The 17,091-nt window shown below is 36.8% G+C and overlaps 2 protein-coding genes across 2 annotated transcripts; one reads left to right on the top strand and one right to left on the bottom strand.

Annotated features, from left to right (window-relative positions):
• Window positions 1-2,304: 2,304 nt before the first annotated feature.
• On the top strand, window positions 2,305-4,624 carry LOC107819549 (fructose-1,6-bisphosphatase, chloroplastic-like). Its single transcript, XM_016645668.2, has 4 exons — window positions 2,305-2,972; window positions 3,059-3,283; window positions 3,755-4,261; window positions 4,384-4,624. The coding sequence occupies exons 1-4, from the start codon at window positions 2,529-2,531 to the stop codon at window positions 4,453-4,455; spliced, it is 1,248 nt and encodes a 415-aa protein (XP_016501154.1). The 5' UTR covers window positions 2,305-2,528; the 3' UTR covers window positions 4,456-4,624.
• On the bottom strand, window positions 4,433-7,876 carry LOC107819548 (uncharacterized). Its single transcript, XM_016645667.2, has 6 exons — window positions 7,662-7,876; window positions 7,131-7,332; window positions 5,200-6,028; window positions 4,986-5,092; window positions 4,836-4,895; window positions 4,433-4,732 (listed from the first exon to the last, which is right to left on the bottom strand). The coding sequence occupies exons 1-6, from the start codon at window positions 7,833-7,835 to the stop codon at window positions 4,704-4,706; spliced, it is 1,401 nt and encodes a 466-aa protein (XP_016501153.1). The 5' UTR covers window positions 7,836-7,876; the 3' UTR covers window positions 4,433-4,703.
• Window positions 7,877-17,091: the final 9,215 nt, after the last annotated feature.

Here is a 17,091-nt window from a genome sequence, read left to right as displayed (position 1 = left end):
ACACAGGTAGAGGCCGTAGTCCAGTATAGATCACGACGCTTTTCCCCACGAGCCACAATCATGGAGCCCTTAGTGAGCTTCCACTTTCCAGCACCATTGGTATTGACATATCCCTCATCATCCAAAACGCCAACAGAGATCAAGTGCAAACGAACATCAGGTGCATGCTTTACATTGTTTAAAACTAGTTTAGTTCCAATACTAGTTTCCAAACAAATCGTTCCAACACCAGCCACTCTAGATACAGTCTCATTACCCATACTCAGAGTTCCAAAGTCACCCTGAGTATATGATGAGAAAAATTCCTTCCTTGATGTCACATGAGATGCGGCACCACTGTCCACAACCCAGCTTGACTCATCATAAGCAATATTTATCAGATCCGCATCAAGGACTGTAACAAGATCTTCTGTAGTGACAGTGGCCATACGATTGCCATCTTCTTTCTGTTCTTCCTTGTCTCTATTCTCCTTTTTCAAAATCCGGCAGAAATTCTTTGTGTGCCTTTTCTTCCCGCAATGATAACACTCAATATCTTTAAGTCTGCTTCTGGATTTGCTTCTATTATGTTCTCTATTTTGAGAACCTCGATTCTTGCTTCTCCCCCTAGAGTCAGTCACCAAGACATCTGATGAGGAGGAACCCTGAGATTTTCTTCTCATCTCTTCATTTAGAAGGCTGCTCTTGGCAAGATCCATAGAGATCACACCATCCGGAGCAGAATTTGATAATGAAGTTCTAAGAATTTCCCAAGAATCTGGTAGGGGGCCAAGTAGAAACAAGCCTTGAATTTCTTCGTCAAATTTAATGCCCATAGCAGATAACTGGTTCATGATCCCCTGAAAATTATTCAGATGATCTGTCATCGCGGAACCATCGTGGTATTTTAAACCCAACATCTTCTTTATCAGAAATATCTTGTTGTTTCCAGTTTTCCGAGCATACAAACTTTCAAGGTGCTCCCATAGGGTCCGAGCATGTGTATCCCCAGAAATATGGTTCAAAACATTATCGTCAACCCACTGTCTAATAAAGCCGCAAACATGCCTGTGTAACAGATTCCACCCTTCATCTGATTTATTATCAGGCTTTACAGTGGCGAATACAGGTTGATAAAAATTCTTGACATAGAGTAAATCTTTCATTTTGCCCTTCCAAATGGCATAATTTGTGTCATTCAAGGTAACCATTCTACTAGTGTTGGCTTCCATCGTTTATCACAAATACAAATTCTATTTATTAGGAGACCAAAGTAATTCTTTTCTGATGTGGAAGTTCAGACTGTGCTGCAACCACAGAGCATACTCAGATAGAACCTTGGCTCTGATACCACTTGTTGGGAATAAACCCCGTAAAAATAGTATTCACGGTATTAGTGATAAACGCAGAACACTAAGTTATGGTTAAATCAGCAAGAATAGAAATGCACCAATAATGACACCAAAATTTTACGTGGAAACCCTTCTGAATAAGGGAAAAAACCACGGCCAAGAAGAGCAACTGATATCACTATAGCGGGGAATTTTACAATGTGTAGTAACGAGTAAAAAATACTCCTAAGACCACTACACCCTCAAAAGAAATAAACACTCTTTTGCTTTTTTCCACCTCACTACAATATCTCTCACACTCTATTTTTCTTCACAAACTATTTTCTTATAGTTTATGGAATACATTGCTCTCTCTTTTCTCTCTTTGTTGGTGTGTCGAAATGAGAGTTAAAGCTCTCCTTTTATAGCTAAAACCTTACTCTCTAAAGCCTACAATATTTGACAATTTACACACCCTTTTCACAATTTCAACAAGGTTGGCTACCAAACCAAACCAAGTCAATAAAATTGGCTACCAAATTATACAAATTCAACAAGGTTGGCTACCAAACCAAATCAAGTCAACAAAATTGGCTACCAAATCATTTGAATGAGATGGACACCATATCAGTAGCTGCTAACACGGCTCGAACCCCTAACATACGGGTTGCATGGAGACAATTTTATCATTGCTCCAAGGTTTCCCTTTCAATAGACTAAGAAGTGTTACCAAATTTTGGCTTTAATGACAATGTTAGAATATGAGCTTCCAACACAATTTAAAACAATGAATTAAGTTAACTCAAACCCTTTACTAAATTTTGAGATACTCCTTTAGGATTGAATCCATCTTTCTATTTGTATTTGAAATGATGGACTTCTGCTATTGCTTCTTCTTTGAACTATGCATTACAATTTACAACCATAAAAACATGAAAATTTGATTTTCAAAGTTTCCTTTTTAAGTCCAAAGAATTCATTCTTCCCTTTGCAATAAAAGCATTTAGAAGTGAAATCAACTTTCTGTTGGGGTTGTAGGGACACCATTTTCATCCCTTAGATTTTCAGCCGCATATCTTTTGATCTTCAAACAAGTTGCTCTTTACTTTTTGGAACTTTAGATATTATCGTGACAAATCATGTTTACACAATTGTCAAAAATGAGAAGATAAGCTGGCTATCCAATAGTCAATTCAGAGAGACAGAGAGAAGAAAGAAATGGCTGAAGCTATTCCAAGATTTACTTGGAACACCAAATTCTCAAGCTCTTCTTCCATTTCTCGTCTCTCTCCTAATTTCCATCTCCTTTCCACCAATACCAAGAGATCACAACAGCTAAGTAATGGCAATTTCAGTTCTCATTCCAATTCAAGAATTCAATGCGAAGCAGCAAGCTTGGATGGAGCAAAAACAGCCCCAACACAGATCAAGAAACCGATAAACCGATATGAAATGGTTAACTTGACAACATGGCTGTTGCGGCAAGAACAAGCAGGCAACATTGATGCAGAATTAGCCATAGTTCTTTCGAGCATATCGTTAGCCTGCAAGCAAATTGCTTCACTTTTACAAAGGTCAAGTATTGTTAACCTTACTGGAGCTCAAGGCACTGTTAATATCCAAGGTGAAGATCAGAAAAAACTTGATGTTGTATCCAATGAGGTTTGTTGCTTTTTTACCTCCCAACAATTAGATTATTTTGATTTTAGTGTAGTGATCAGCTAAAAATGTTGTTTGTGCTGTTGTAGTTATTCTGCAATTGTCTAAGATCAAGTGGAAGGACAGGAATTATAGCATCAGAGGAAGAAGATGTACCAGTTGCAGTTGAAGAAACTTACTCTGGAAATTACATTGTGGTGTTTGACCCCATTGATGGATCTGCTAATATAGATATTGCCTTAACCACTGGATCAATATTTGGAATTTATGGTCCAGATCAAGTATGCCTTGTAGACATGGATGATGATTCCACGGTAATTCTCTCGCAATTTTAACATGAAACTTATGTATAATTACAACTATGCTTCAAACCCAAGCAAGTTGGTATCGGCTATATGAATCATCATTGTTCATATCGCTCCATTTAAACTCATCTCAGCTCAATATTGTATATAAAAAAAAACAGAACTAATTATGAAAAGCATAGAAAGTTGAAGGGGAGGCCATGGTTCAAGCCATGCAAGCCGTCATTAATGCTTGCATTATGGTAGGCTGTCTATATCACACTGCTATGGGTGCATTCTTCCTAGGATCCTGCGTGAACGGGGATGCTTTATGTACCGAGCTGCTCCTTTTTTTTATGAAAAGCACAAAAAGTTATTTATATTTTCTACCGACATCTAAAAAGAAACCTGAATCACCCAGAAAAACAAGTCTTCTTACTTAATATAAGGAGCTTTCAATTTAATTTGCATCTCATGATCCAGTAATTCTTGGATTTTCAGATTGACCAAGCCAGGGAAAAGTGTATCGTTAGCGTTTGTCAGCCAGGGAGCAATTTAGTAGCAGCAGGATATTGTCTTTATTCAAGTTCAGTGGTTTTCACACTCTCAGTTGGAAATGGAGTACATGCATTTACTTTAGATCCAGCATATGGAGAATTTGTTTTGACACATGAAGATATCAAAATACCAAAGGCTGGAAGAATCTATTCCTTTAATGAGGGAAATTATGATCTATGGGATGAGAAATTGCAGAATTATCTTGACCACTTAAGACAACCAGGTCCGAATGGCAAGCCATATTCAGGCCGTTACATTGGTTGTCTTGTGGGTGAAATCCACAGAATGTTGTTGTATGGCGGTATTTATGGTAATCCTAAGAACAAGAACGCCAAGAATGGGAACTTGAGGCTCTTGTATGAATGTGCTCCAATGAGCTATATCATAGAACAAGCCGGTGGCAAAGCAACAGATGGCACCCAAAGGATACTGGATATCATGCCTGAGCAGGTAAATTTGAGATCCTCTATTCGTAAATTATGTAATATAATGATAAAGAATGGTTCAAGCATCATAGTAGTGTATTTTTCTTCATTAGTCTATAAGACCTTAATTACTTTTCTTTGTTGCAGATACATCAACGAACGCCTATTTTTATTGGAAGCCCAGAAGAAATTGAGAAGCTGGAAAAGTACCTTGCCTGAGAGCTATCCAATTTGATTTCATCCGACAAAATGCAAGTTATGTACAATAGATATTTTAGTGTATCAAACACACAAAATGTACCTAGAGGCTTCTCTGTTACTCAAATCCATTACTAATGAAAGAATAGTGACTCTTAAAAAGGTCATTCTATTGGGTTTCATGAATCAAGTCAGCTGTGATGAATTCTAGCATATCAGCTTCCATATCCATCTGTCAAAGAATTTAGTCACTTTCTTGCATACGTGTTCTAATCTCTCGAGCTTCTGTTACTCTTAACTGCAAAGGCAATAAAGATATAGAATCGACTAGTCTTGTAGACTCTACTAGCTGTTTATACAAAATAAAAGGTAAAGCTGAAAGTGAAGCAACTACCACTTACCAGGACTTACAAGCTGGACACGCTTGGTTACAGATTTCACAGTTTTCACAGTATCTGAACCTGAAGAATCAATGACAAAAGTGAAAACCATTAATATCACCTTCACAGAAAAGATCACATGCAATTGCATAGTCAAGAATTCCCTTTTACCTAGTAAACTTGTATCTTTCTCTGAAAAGACTTCAGTAACTGTCGATGAAATCTGTGATGTAATCTGGTTTGCATCATTGTTGACATTTCCAGACTCATAAGGTGACCTGTGCATTAAACATTAGAAGAAAACTTAGATTTGTACCTTAACTGGCATTATATTATGGATGCAACAAGAAACCTTTCTTCATATACAAAAAGCAAGAATTTTTACCCTGAAAATGAATCTGGAGAAAAGTCCAGTTTGTCCTGGCAAGAATAATCAATCCCTTGTCCATCAATGTCAAAATCACGCAGCAGTTCAGAAAAACTAAAATTTGCACCCAGAGCATCTAAGTTAGGAAAATCCAAGTCAAAAATATCTCCTTCCTTCTCAGATTCAGATGTTGAAATCATGTCAGGAATTTGTGGCATATCTGAACTACTTGGAATGTCTGAGGCATCAAAATCCAGCCTACCTTTTACTTGATCTCTCTTCATAGGCCTCTTCAGGTTTGCTTTAACCGGTGAGGAAGTCGAAACACATTGATTTCTTTCTATGGAATAGTATGATATTTGTTTGGTGGGGGTCACTTGAATTGTCTCTGAAGAGATAATCATGCGGTTAGTCGACATTAGATGAGAGGGAGTAGCTTCTTTGCTGAAAGTTGCTGTCGAACAAATTTCTGGTGGAGAGATAGCTTTATCAATTTGGGATGAAGATTCTATTGGAGGTGTCTCAGGACCAGAAGAATTAGTTACAAGCGGCTGAATGGGGTAGTTCACCAAACACTCGTCAATGTTAAATCCTTGGATTGGTGACTTTTTTGGTTCATCAATGGGATCTGATAACTGAACTGCAGAGCTCTTCATAACATTGTTGTACTGATTGGTGGGTGACCGAGTACGAGATTTCTTGGCAGCTGTGGAAGCATATGAAACATCCTTGGACCCTTTTCTTTTTGAAGTTGTTGGGATGGAAGTTGGATAAGAAAATTTCATGGCATCTGCAGCAGTATTCGAAGGCACTGGTGCTGGCATAAGAGCTGAACCAGAACAATAACCTGATAAATTTTACAAAATAGAAGTCAGTTCCAGAAAGTATGTAATACTATGGATCTAAGGAATTGATTGTTTCCTGATTATTGCAGTTAATGAATAATATTGGCATTCATAACATGGAATAGCACATCTTTCAGGGGAAAAAGCAATGGATTGTTATTGTATCCTAGGAATGATGCAAATTCAATCAATCCTGTCTGATTAATAATGGTGCTATATACCAATCCTTTTTTCAAGGACCTGTGCGTTTATCTGCGAATATATGTCCACTCCGCAACAACAATACAAGTGCGAAAACCTCCTTTTGTATTATTTGTTGGAATAGATAATACATATATGATCAGATGCATATGTAGTTAAGGGCTGCATAGAGTTGGACACAGAATTCCTAATTCAAATTGGAATGTACTGAACTTTATTGAGGAGCCAACTTTAGTGAGTAAGACATCAGATAAGTCAGCCTATTATTGCAATGTACTAATTTGACCATCACATCAATGTACATAAAACTCTGGTTGACTCAAAGAGTTAAAAGAAGAAGAAAATCAAACTTGAAGTTCATCAGTCACAAAGGTATTACCACCAAAGACAATAGGAAAGATCAAGATAAGTGCGCCTATAACATCGTCATTGAAGTAATACACAGATAAAAGTGTGATATTATCCAAAGGTTTAAACGATCTATAAATGTAAGGTTGTCCATATATCATATAGCTCCAGTGATACCAAAATTGGGAATGTGAGACTCAAGGTGGCATATCTTAAGGTCTCAAGGACTGATGCTATAACGTTATGTTTGCTCAGGCGGTGCCACAGTTGGAAATTTGGGACCAGAAAAGTGTTTCCCAAGTGTATATATGTTGAAAAATTACATAAACCGAGACCTTGAAGCTACAACAAATTATGTAGTGCTCTAACGGTGTGAAAAGGAATTATTTTTGCTGGATGCAACCATTGTAGGCAAAATCTTGGAGCTACTAGCTCCCACCTGTTAAGTAAACCACTATAACACTATTGAGAAAAATATAACAAACAGATAAGCAAGTATGTATAAGGCTTTGGGGAGGATAGTTAGAAATAGATGTAAAAAGACAGAATTGAAACCTGTTGATTTGGGCATTGAAGAATCAGGAATTGAGGGAGGTGGTGTCACATTTGCACTTGCATTATAAGTGTTCATAACACCTTGCATCCCCCTTAGCAAATTCTGAACCTGCATTTTCTCTTGCTCCAAAAACACTTTCTGCTCTTTCAAACATATGTACTCATCCAACATTGCTCCTAAACTCAATAAACTCCTCGGCGCCTGTTCAAAAATAATAAAACATAAAAAACAGAAATAATTCAATGATTCATGGAATCTAAAATGTACACCTAACACTATATTTAATAGAATTTAAGTTTTGTGCATTGACATTATAAAATTTATTTACACAACAGGTCAATTATTGGATCATTAAGGTAAATCTCTTAATAACTAATGCATCTCCAATAAGTAATCTGGGGAAAATGGTAAGAACATACAATCTTAGGTTAAAATTCCTTGATAGTGCAAAAATCAAAACAAAAAATAAAGTGTCAACGTATATAACTTAAATCCATAGAGAAATGTGCGAAAAAATGTGAAACGGTTACCTCATGGATGGGAGATTTAGAGAGTAGATGTGAAGCTTCGGAGCGAAAAGTGGAGCGGGTTTCAGTGAAATGGTTATCAGAAAGGTAACGATCGACGATGAAAGCAATTTGGACAGGAGTAACTTTGCCTTTCCCTATGTTTTCAGCTCTTCTTGATTTGCTTTGTTTCGCCATTTTCACTTTCTGCAGATCGTAAGAAGCAGAGATTGGGGAGATGAAATATGTGAGGAAATTGGGAGGGAAAGTATATATATATGTTGGAGTTGTGAATGAGAAGGAGGGAAAGAATGGGAGAACGTGGAGGATATGACAATAAGCGCGGGACTATTTGAAAAGTGGTAAAATACAAAAGAGCGGTAAAATAACAAAAGAGTAATTTATTGTTAGAGCCTACGAGGTAGACATAAATATAGGTGAAATTTTCATATTAGCTGGTCTCCTCACATTTGTTAAACTATTTACAATCATTTTAGGGATCTTTACAAAAATAATTGACCATATTAATTACGTATTACTTTTTTTTAGCCATATACATAAATTTTACATTGATTATACATATATAATACATAATTATGCATATATTATACACTCATTGCCTATTTTTTGTTTAAGTGATAAGGCGGGCCGCTTTTTGGGTTAATTCTTCATCATTTTTAATAATAAGATGTTGTAATAAAATTAAGTGGACGTTTGGACATAAGAATTATAAAATTCGGGAAAAAGGTGAAATTTTTTTTCAAGGAAAAAATGATATTTGAAAATTAGAGTTGTGTTTTGACATGAATATAATTTTGGGTTATTTTTTAACTTTTGTGAGTGATTTGAAGTGAATTTTCTTTGAAAAAAAGCTTTTTGAAGTATTTTTAATATTCGAAAAATTCTGAAATTCATCTTCAAGCTAAATTAAAATTGTTATGGCCATTCGCTAACGTGTCCATCGCTAACGTGTCCATCCAGAAGCTCGATCAGCTTTTGATTAAAAGATGAGGGGGGGGACCCCAATCGGTTGGTTTTGCAGTGATTAGGATTGATTTTGGAAAGAGATGACTAATTTTCAGGCCATTACTTAACCTAGGTTTAAGAGGGGAGGGTTGGTTAGAGAGAAGAAAAGAGACGAAAGGTGTGTTTTGGTCGGTCTACTAATTAAAAGAGGGGGGACCCCAATCGGTTGGGGTTTATGATTGCATCTTAATAAAATTAAGCCAGCGTTTGGCCATAGATTCCCCAATTTGTTCTAAAAAATCTGATTTGGGGTGAAGTTTAGTTTGAAGATGAAAATGTGTTTGGACGTCAGTTTTCAAAACATATTTCCCAAATTTATTTTGAAAAAACATGAAACATGACTTATACTCACAAGTTCTAAAAACTATCACAAATACCTAACAGTACCATTATCAATAACATTCATTATATTATCGCAAACCATAATCCTGAATAGAAATAAATTTGGTATTAGATGACCGAGAAGATGAAGCAAAATTATTACAAAATAATAAATGGCGGGCTCTTTAATAAACTAAAAAAGTTTGGGGCAATTTTTAAAAAATATAATAGTAATATTTTGGCCCAAAACCAGCTTAATGGGATTTGGGATTTGAGATTTTTCTAAAATGTAGGTAAAATATATGGCCATAACACTAATCAAAAGCTGATCGAGCTTCATTTGGTCTGAGCTTTTGATTTCAGTCACGTTATAGAACCCTTAACTAATAAACCAACTGACTTTCCCATTTAAACACTCAAACTCGTGAAACCCTTAACTAATAAATACATTTTACCCTTGGCCCTACGCGCATGTATTACACATTCGCTAATGTGTCCATCCAGTTAGCAAATGACCAATGGGACTGTTACACGTCAAGGGCGCGAAAATAAACCCCAACCGATTGGGGTCCCCCCCCCCCACACACACACCAAAACACACTTTTCGTCTCTTTTCCTCTCTCTAACCAACCTTCCCCTCTTAAACCTAGGTTAAGTAATGGCCTGGAAATTAGTCATCTCTTTCCAAAATTAATCGTAATCACTGCAAAACTAACAAATTGGGGTCCCATCCCCCTCTTTTAATCGAAAGCTGATCGAGCTTTGTTTGGTCTGAGCTTTCGATTTCAGTCACATTATAGAATCTGAAGGTTAGTTTGTTTTTTTTATGTCGTTTTCTGTTTTGTCATCTAATTTCTTATGAAATAGTGTGGGTAATGTGTGATAATCAAAGCTATTTTTGTCTGCATGTGTAAGCACGTGATTTTTGCCCTATATGAGAATTACTCCCAAAAAATTCAAAAATAAAATAATTTTTCTTGGTGTGCAATTTTTGTGATATTTTGTGATATTTTGTGTAACTATTTGTATGTTTGTCTATGCATGTTTATTTGTTAAATTAATAAAAAAATACAAAATATGTCGCATTTTTGCATGTAGGATTTAATTCTACAATTGTTAGTAATTAAATTTGTTTACAAAAATTAAAAATTACAAAAATAGGCATCTTTTGCATTTTTAGCATTTAATGTCCAAATGAACAATTTTATGCTTAATTATTACTTAATTGTGCGTTAATTGTTATTGGAAGTTAATTTGCGCTTTTATAACTTAATTTAGTTCTTAATAATAATTTAAGTACTTTTATAATTTAGTTTTAGAAAAATAAAAGAAGAAAAGAGAACAAAAATATAAAGAAAAATCGGATTAGGTCACTTCTTCAATTTCAAACCACAGGCCCAAATAATTGCCCAACTTTCCCCATGACCCGGTCCACTTCAAATCGGGTCGACCCGGTCCGCTCCATTAACCCAACACCCCTTCTTCATTTTTGTCCAACACAAAACAAAACCAAAAAAATAAAAAAAAATAAAAGGTGAATTATCACTATTAATAGTTTTATTTTTTGTTTTTTTATATATAAAAAATCCGAAAATATTTTATTTTATTTTTATTTTTATTTTTATTTTTTTTAAAAAAATATATATAATAATTTCGGGAATGATTTAAAAAAAATAAGAAAAAGGGAAGTATTGAATAAAAAAAAATATAAAAGTAAAAATAGGCGAAATTCTCTTCTTCTTTTTTTTTAAAAAAAAAGTAAAAGAATGTAGAAAATTTAAAAAAATAAAAAGTTTTGTGAAAATTTTTAAAAAATTTAAAAGTAAAATAAGGTTGGAATTAAAAAATAAATATAAAGGTATCTGAAAATTTAAAAAATTTAAAGTAATTGAAAGTAGCATTTTTAAAAGAAAAAGAAAAGATAGTGGTTTGTTTTTTAAAGAAAAGTTAAATAAAGTGAGATTCTCTTTTAAAAAAATAAAAAGTGGGATTTTAAATAAGATAAAGTAATTAAAGTTGGAATTTTAAAAATAAAAGTAAATAAATGTGGGATTTCTTTTTCTAAAAAATAAAAGTAATTTGTAAGTGGGATTTCTTTTAATTAAAAAAAATAATAAAATAATAAAAAACAAATCTGAAAATTTCGAAAATTTTGCTATAAATAGAAGAGAAAATTTAGGAAGAAGGGGGTGGAAAAAAAGAGGAAAAACTAGATAGAGAGAAGAAAAAAAGAGGGGGCGGAGTGAGAAGTATACACTCGATATACATTTTGGATACACTGAATATACAGGGGCAGAATTCATTTTGGAGAGTTTTGAAGTTGAAAAAGAATAGTTACTATTTCATTGCCTCGCTTAAGATCTGAAATAGTCAGAACCTTCCTGCCTTTTACTTCTTCTCTATACTTGGAGTCGTTTATAGTCTCCTGGGTTTTCTGCTATTCCTACTGTTACTGGTCTATTCCTGTGTTGCTGGACTGTCGTTGTTGTGCTGCATTGTTACTACTGTTGCTGCTTCTCATCTTCATCTTCTCTTGTTTTCCAATACCAGGTACACGAATGTAATACTAGTTATTGCAAGCTAAAAATGTGGAAACATGAATACATATGAAGAATCGAATTTTGAAGTTTTAATTTCGCTTTTTCTCTGTTCCTTTTATTGATTGTATTTAGGCTATTTTATGTATTATTGAATAATAATTGGAATAAGAGAAAATAACATAAGTTAGTCTTTAATGAATCGGCTTGGCAAAACGGGTTAATTCACTAGCTATGAAGGTTCTAAGATTATCAACAGTAGGTTAATCGTGAACAAGTAGTTAAACTTAGCTAAGGCATGAATTTGAACTAAATTTCGTGAATTAGGTATTAAGGCATGATTTGAGTTCAAACAAAATTAGAAGAACGTTTAAGTCTAATAAACTTTCTATTAAGCTTTAGTAATTATGGTTAAATCCAGTTTCAAATGGTTGTGAATAATTAATTCCAATAGTTTTTTTTATATATAACAATGTGAGCTTCAATCTAACTATATTTGATTCTTTTGAATATTAGTTGTCGAATTTTTATTTTATTTATAATTTCGAATTTTTTTTAGTAAAATTCCCGTTCATCAATATTTGTATTAATATAGCAATTAGTATGCCATGCTTTCTTAAATAAAAAAAAGCTTGTAATTAATTAGGATTTTTTTTCTTTATTTTAGAGACTAATTTTAATAGAAAAGATGTAGTCGCTTTAGGATTTGTCCATTTAAAATAAATGAGATGAGCCTCGCCTAGTAAAATGTATAGATTGCGGGGCCCTCACAAATGTATGTGTTAATTACTTAGAACTCGGGATCGGCCGCTTAGCGAACTTCACGGCCTTTTCTCAAAATAACCCTGCGCTAGTCGCTTTAGGCGCGTATTTAATAATGTTATCTCCTTAAACTCGGGTGCACATTTATGTGACCCAAATCCAAATCTCAACGAAATCGAAATGTGTCTCTAATCACGGGTACATTGATTGTGACGTGGTCTGAGATGCATTTCCATGACATTGTTAAATTCTTTTAATAATGAATGAGACGAGCCTCGACAAACAAAAAATGCACAAGCTGCGGAGCCCTCTAAATGTATATATTAAAATACTTAGAATTCGAGGACAGGCCGTTTAGCGAATTTTACGGCCTTCCCCAAAATAACAAGACGCTAGTTGCTTTAGGCGCGCCTTTAATAATTTATTTTTCTTAACTCGGGTGCACATTTATGTGACCCAAATCCAAATCTCAACCGAGTCGAGATATGCCAAACAACTACGGGTGCATTGATGTAACGTGGTTCGAGATATGTTTCCACGACGTTGCAATTCTCGTAAAATAATAACAATAAGTAAGAAAGCGGTAAAAAGATAAAATTTTGCACATAAGTTCATATTTGTATAAAATCAGATAATCAAGCCGAATATAATAGTTGAGCGACCGTGCTAGAACCACGGAACTCGGGAATGCCTAACACCTTCTCCCGGGTTAACAGAACTCCTTATCCGGATTTCTGGTGCGCAAACTGTAATATGGAGTCATTCTTTTCCTCGATTCGGGATTAAAATGTGTGACTTGGGACACCCTAAATCTCCCAAGTGGTGACTCTGAAATAAATAAACAAATCCCGTTTCGATTGTCCTTTAATTGGAAAAACTCCTCTGTACCCTCGCGGGGACGGAAAAAGGAGGTGTGACAGTTCTGGCGACTCTGCTGGGGATGAATGGCCCAGAACCACTGGTTCAGGGTTAGAAATTCGAGCTTGGAATAATTGTTCTATTTGGCTTTATTTATTATCTGATATTCTTATATGTGGTTCATGTGCAAAATGATGTGTGTTACCACTTTGATATTATTTGACTGTATATATAAACTGCGCCGAAACCTTTCTCTTCTTACCTCCAGGGAGAAGCTCGCTGGTCGAGACTCCCTATTCTGTTAGTGTCATACCCAAGTATAAAGAGGCTCGGATAAGTTACAAAGCCGGACGACCCCGCGGGTCCCCGGTACGTAGCCCCCTCCTCAACTCGAGTTGTCCGCTCGTGTAAGCCAGGTCTAGAACAAAACCCAGTTTGAAGCTTAGTAAAACATAACTTCATGCCGGATCCCTAGTAGGAAAGCGCTTATTTGCATCATGTTACATTTGACTTAGGGGGCTCAACACAGGGGTTGGGCCCGTCTAGGAATAGCAACTTGGAATAAAAAAAAGACCATCATGTGGCATTTTATATGTTATCGCATTAATTTGCTTCAAATTTGCATGTTGACCAGCAGGTGGTAACGGGAATTTTGAAAAATAAATAAATAAATAAATAAAAAGGAAAAAAAATGAAAAAAGGAATTTCAAAATTTCTCGCTTAAAAGGCAGTGTCCCAATATTTTTGAAAAACCGTGATAAATTTCTTACCCGAACTACGTCGGTTTGATTCCCACCAGATGTGGGATACGTAGGCAACCCTTATCGGGTCCAAACCCATATCCCATATATATATATATATATATATATATATATATATATATATATATATATATATATATATATATATATACACACACACACACACACACAAAAATGTTTGGAGTCAAAAAAAAATTCCTTGTCTAAAATCACCCTAATAAATGTGCAGAATTAGCACAAGTAGGAGTTCATCTGAGGCCATTATAAAGAAAGTTCCTCTGGGCTTACGCATGTGGTGGAACAACTTGGGAGGATCAGGGCAAGATACAGTCAAAATATACTTGGGAAATTTGGTTGGATTGCTGGACATCGATCCACGAGGGGACGTTATCAGGGCTCTAATTTCATTTTGGGACTCGGCTCACAACGTATTTCACTTCTCAGATTTCGAACTCACCCCGACACTGGAGGAGTTGGCAGGGTACATTGGATGTCCTAACATCCCTATGAAAGAGCAGTATCTCATTGCACCAAGGACCGTAACCATACACAAATTCCTGGACATCGTAAAGATCCACAGAACGGTACATAACCCAGAGTTATCAAAAGGGTTTTGTAGTTTTGCATTTCTGTACGACAGGTACGGTCATTTGGGAGGGTTCAACAACCCCGAGAATAAGATTTGCAGTGGGGAAAGCCGTTTGAAATGGGAATGACATAGATGTATTTCTTTCATGATAGCCTTTCTAGGTTTTCTGGTGTTCCCTAGAGAGGATAGGAAAATTAACATACAAATTGCTGGGGTCGTCAGCACTTTGCTCAAGCAAGAAAACAGCACTCTAGCACCAATGATAATAGCAGATATTTTCCGCGCACTCACTATTTCCAAAACCGGAGGGGTTTTCTTCGAAGGATGTAACATACTACTGCAAATGTGGATGATAGAGCATTTATGTCATCGCCCTCAATTGCTGAAATATGGGTCATCACAAAAGACTTGTATAGAAGAGTTTCCCACCAGGATCGACGGTTTCAGATTACTGGAAGGGGTCGCCGAATGGGTCACGCTACTGCGCTCTATTTCAGCAAACTAGATAGAGTGGGCATTCGAATGGCTACCCATAGAGGAAGTCATACACATGTCAGCCACCAAATCTTATTTACTGTTGATGGGTCTCCAAAGTATCCAGCCCTACGCACCATGCAGAGTATTGAGACAGTTGGGACGATACCAAATAATCCCAAAAGAAGAGGATCTCAGTAGTCAGGTGATCGAAATCGGGCCTGGTGGGCAGTTCCCTGAGGCGGTCGTTCGGCGAATCTGGAATGAATGTCAAACCCTGAAGGTAGATACTTGTGTACGAGACAGGGCCAAGGGCGAAGTGTCGCCAAAATACCTCACGTGGTACCGAAGAGAGCTTGAGCACCAGAGACCAACTAAGAGAGCTCATATCCAAGGCTTTGAGGAATCTTCACAGGCAGAGTGGGGCTGGTTAAAAAGGGAAGAAGGTTACCGGGCTGAAATCGGGAAGCTAAAACAACAAGTCGAGAGGCTTATATTTGAGAACAACGTGCAAGTCGCCTCGGAGCAAGGCGAAAAGAACAAGCTAGCCCAAGAGAACCAAACACTAAAGGCCCGCCTACGCCAAGCCAGCAAAAGTAACATTGACCGACAGAAACGTCGCTCCGACGAAAGGTTGATAGCAAGTTTGAAAAATCAGGTTGTCCAAAGCCAAGAAGAATTAGAACAATCAGAAGCTCGCGTAGCAAGGATGAAGGTCAGATGGGCAAAATGCACAATGGCCCGGAGGCAGCGTCTGCAACAGGTCATAAGGGATTATGAAATGAGCATCGGGATATTAAGGGAAACGAACTCCACTCTACATGATCGGATCATCAAACAAGCACGAGATGCCCAGGCCGACAGAAGACATTGTTACGATGCAATGGCCTGCATGGAAAGACAAATGGAGTTGTTCCAGGATCGACTTGCCGACAATGCTCAGGCACTAGGATTGAAGAACCGACAAATCAGGCAATTGTTCATTGAAAGGGACAACATTTGAGGAAGGATCGACGAAATTGGGAATTACATCTACATGAAATGCCTAGCATGTGAGCAAATACCTCGGAAGACCCTCCTTGTTTCCATCATGGGCTGCGTCCACCGGATTATGAACGAGTTGAAGAGCTTGCAGAGGGACCTCACACCAAGGGCCGCGGAAACGCCGAATGATGCCTCGCGGACCCCTAAGTTGAAAAATTAATCTTTGGTCGAATCCCGTTTATTTGGCTTTGTGGCTGTCCCATATGTTGTTTTCTTTTCTTTCAGCCAAATCAATTTAAAAACTGTGGAGTCTGTACTGTTGCTATTCTTTTGTTTGAAGTAATTTGTAATAGCAAATTTTGATGATGAATTCAATGATTCCAAAAAATAATTTTGTGTGTCTTTACTTTGTGGCAGAACTACGCCTGGTCTGATTCACGCGGGGACATGATACGTAGGCAATCCACATAAGATTCGACCGCCTTTAATAAAGAAAGAAAAAGAAAAATAATAAATACAAGAATAAAATAAAATACAGGGTTTCCCAAAGTGCTTTAAAAGGACAAATGAGCAAGCTGGGATGACACGTGTTGTTTGAAGCAAAGCATGTTAGAAACGGTTAACTGCCTAGGAGCATTGCATCCTCGATGTGTTGTTATCAAATCTGTTAAGCTCTAACGCTAACAAAGTTTGTTGTTGTCTGCATCCAGACAGTTAGTTGTTAAAGAATTCTGGCAACACACCCTTACCAAACCAGATCCAAAGGACCAGTAGCAACAAGCATGACTACTTCAGAGAATAGTACCGAGGGAGAAAGGCCGATGAGCCAGTTGTTAAAAGAAGCGATGGAAAAGATTGAAAGGATGGGACTAAAGATGAATGCAATGCAGTTAGCTTTAGCCAAAGCACAAAAGAACCCTGAGCCACTGGGGCACATGCCGAAATACCATCACTCCGGCCCTTCAACAAGCCTCACAAATCCCCGTTATCATCAAGAAAGAAGCCCCCACGATTCCCAAGCTCCACCACCGCATCAACCTCTCCCAACACCAAATGTTCCCACTTTTGCGGGACCCACATCAGCCACCCTGCAGAGAACGGCCAGCGAGCCATTGTTTCAGGCTCCCGATACGCAATACTAT

This window comes from Nicotiana tabacum, chromosome 5 (genome assembly GCF_000715075.1).
Source record: "Nicotiana tabacum cultivar K326 chromosome 5, ASM71507v2, whole genome shotgun sequence".
Lineage (NCBI taxonomy): Eukaryota > Viridiplantae > Streptophyta > Magnoliopsida > Solanales > Solanaceae > Nicotiana > Nicotiana tabacum.
Note: the sequence above shows the minus strand (reverse complement) of the source record. Positions and strands in the feature narration are given on the sequence as shown.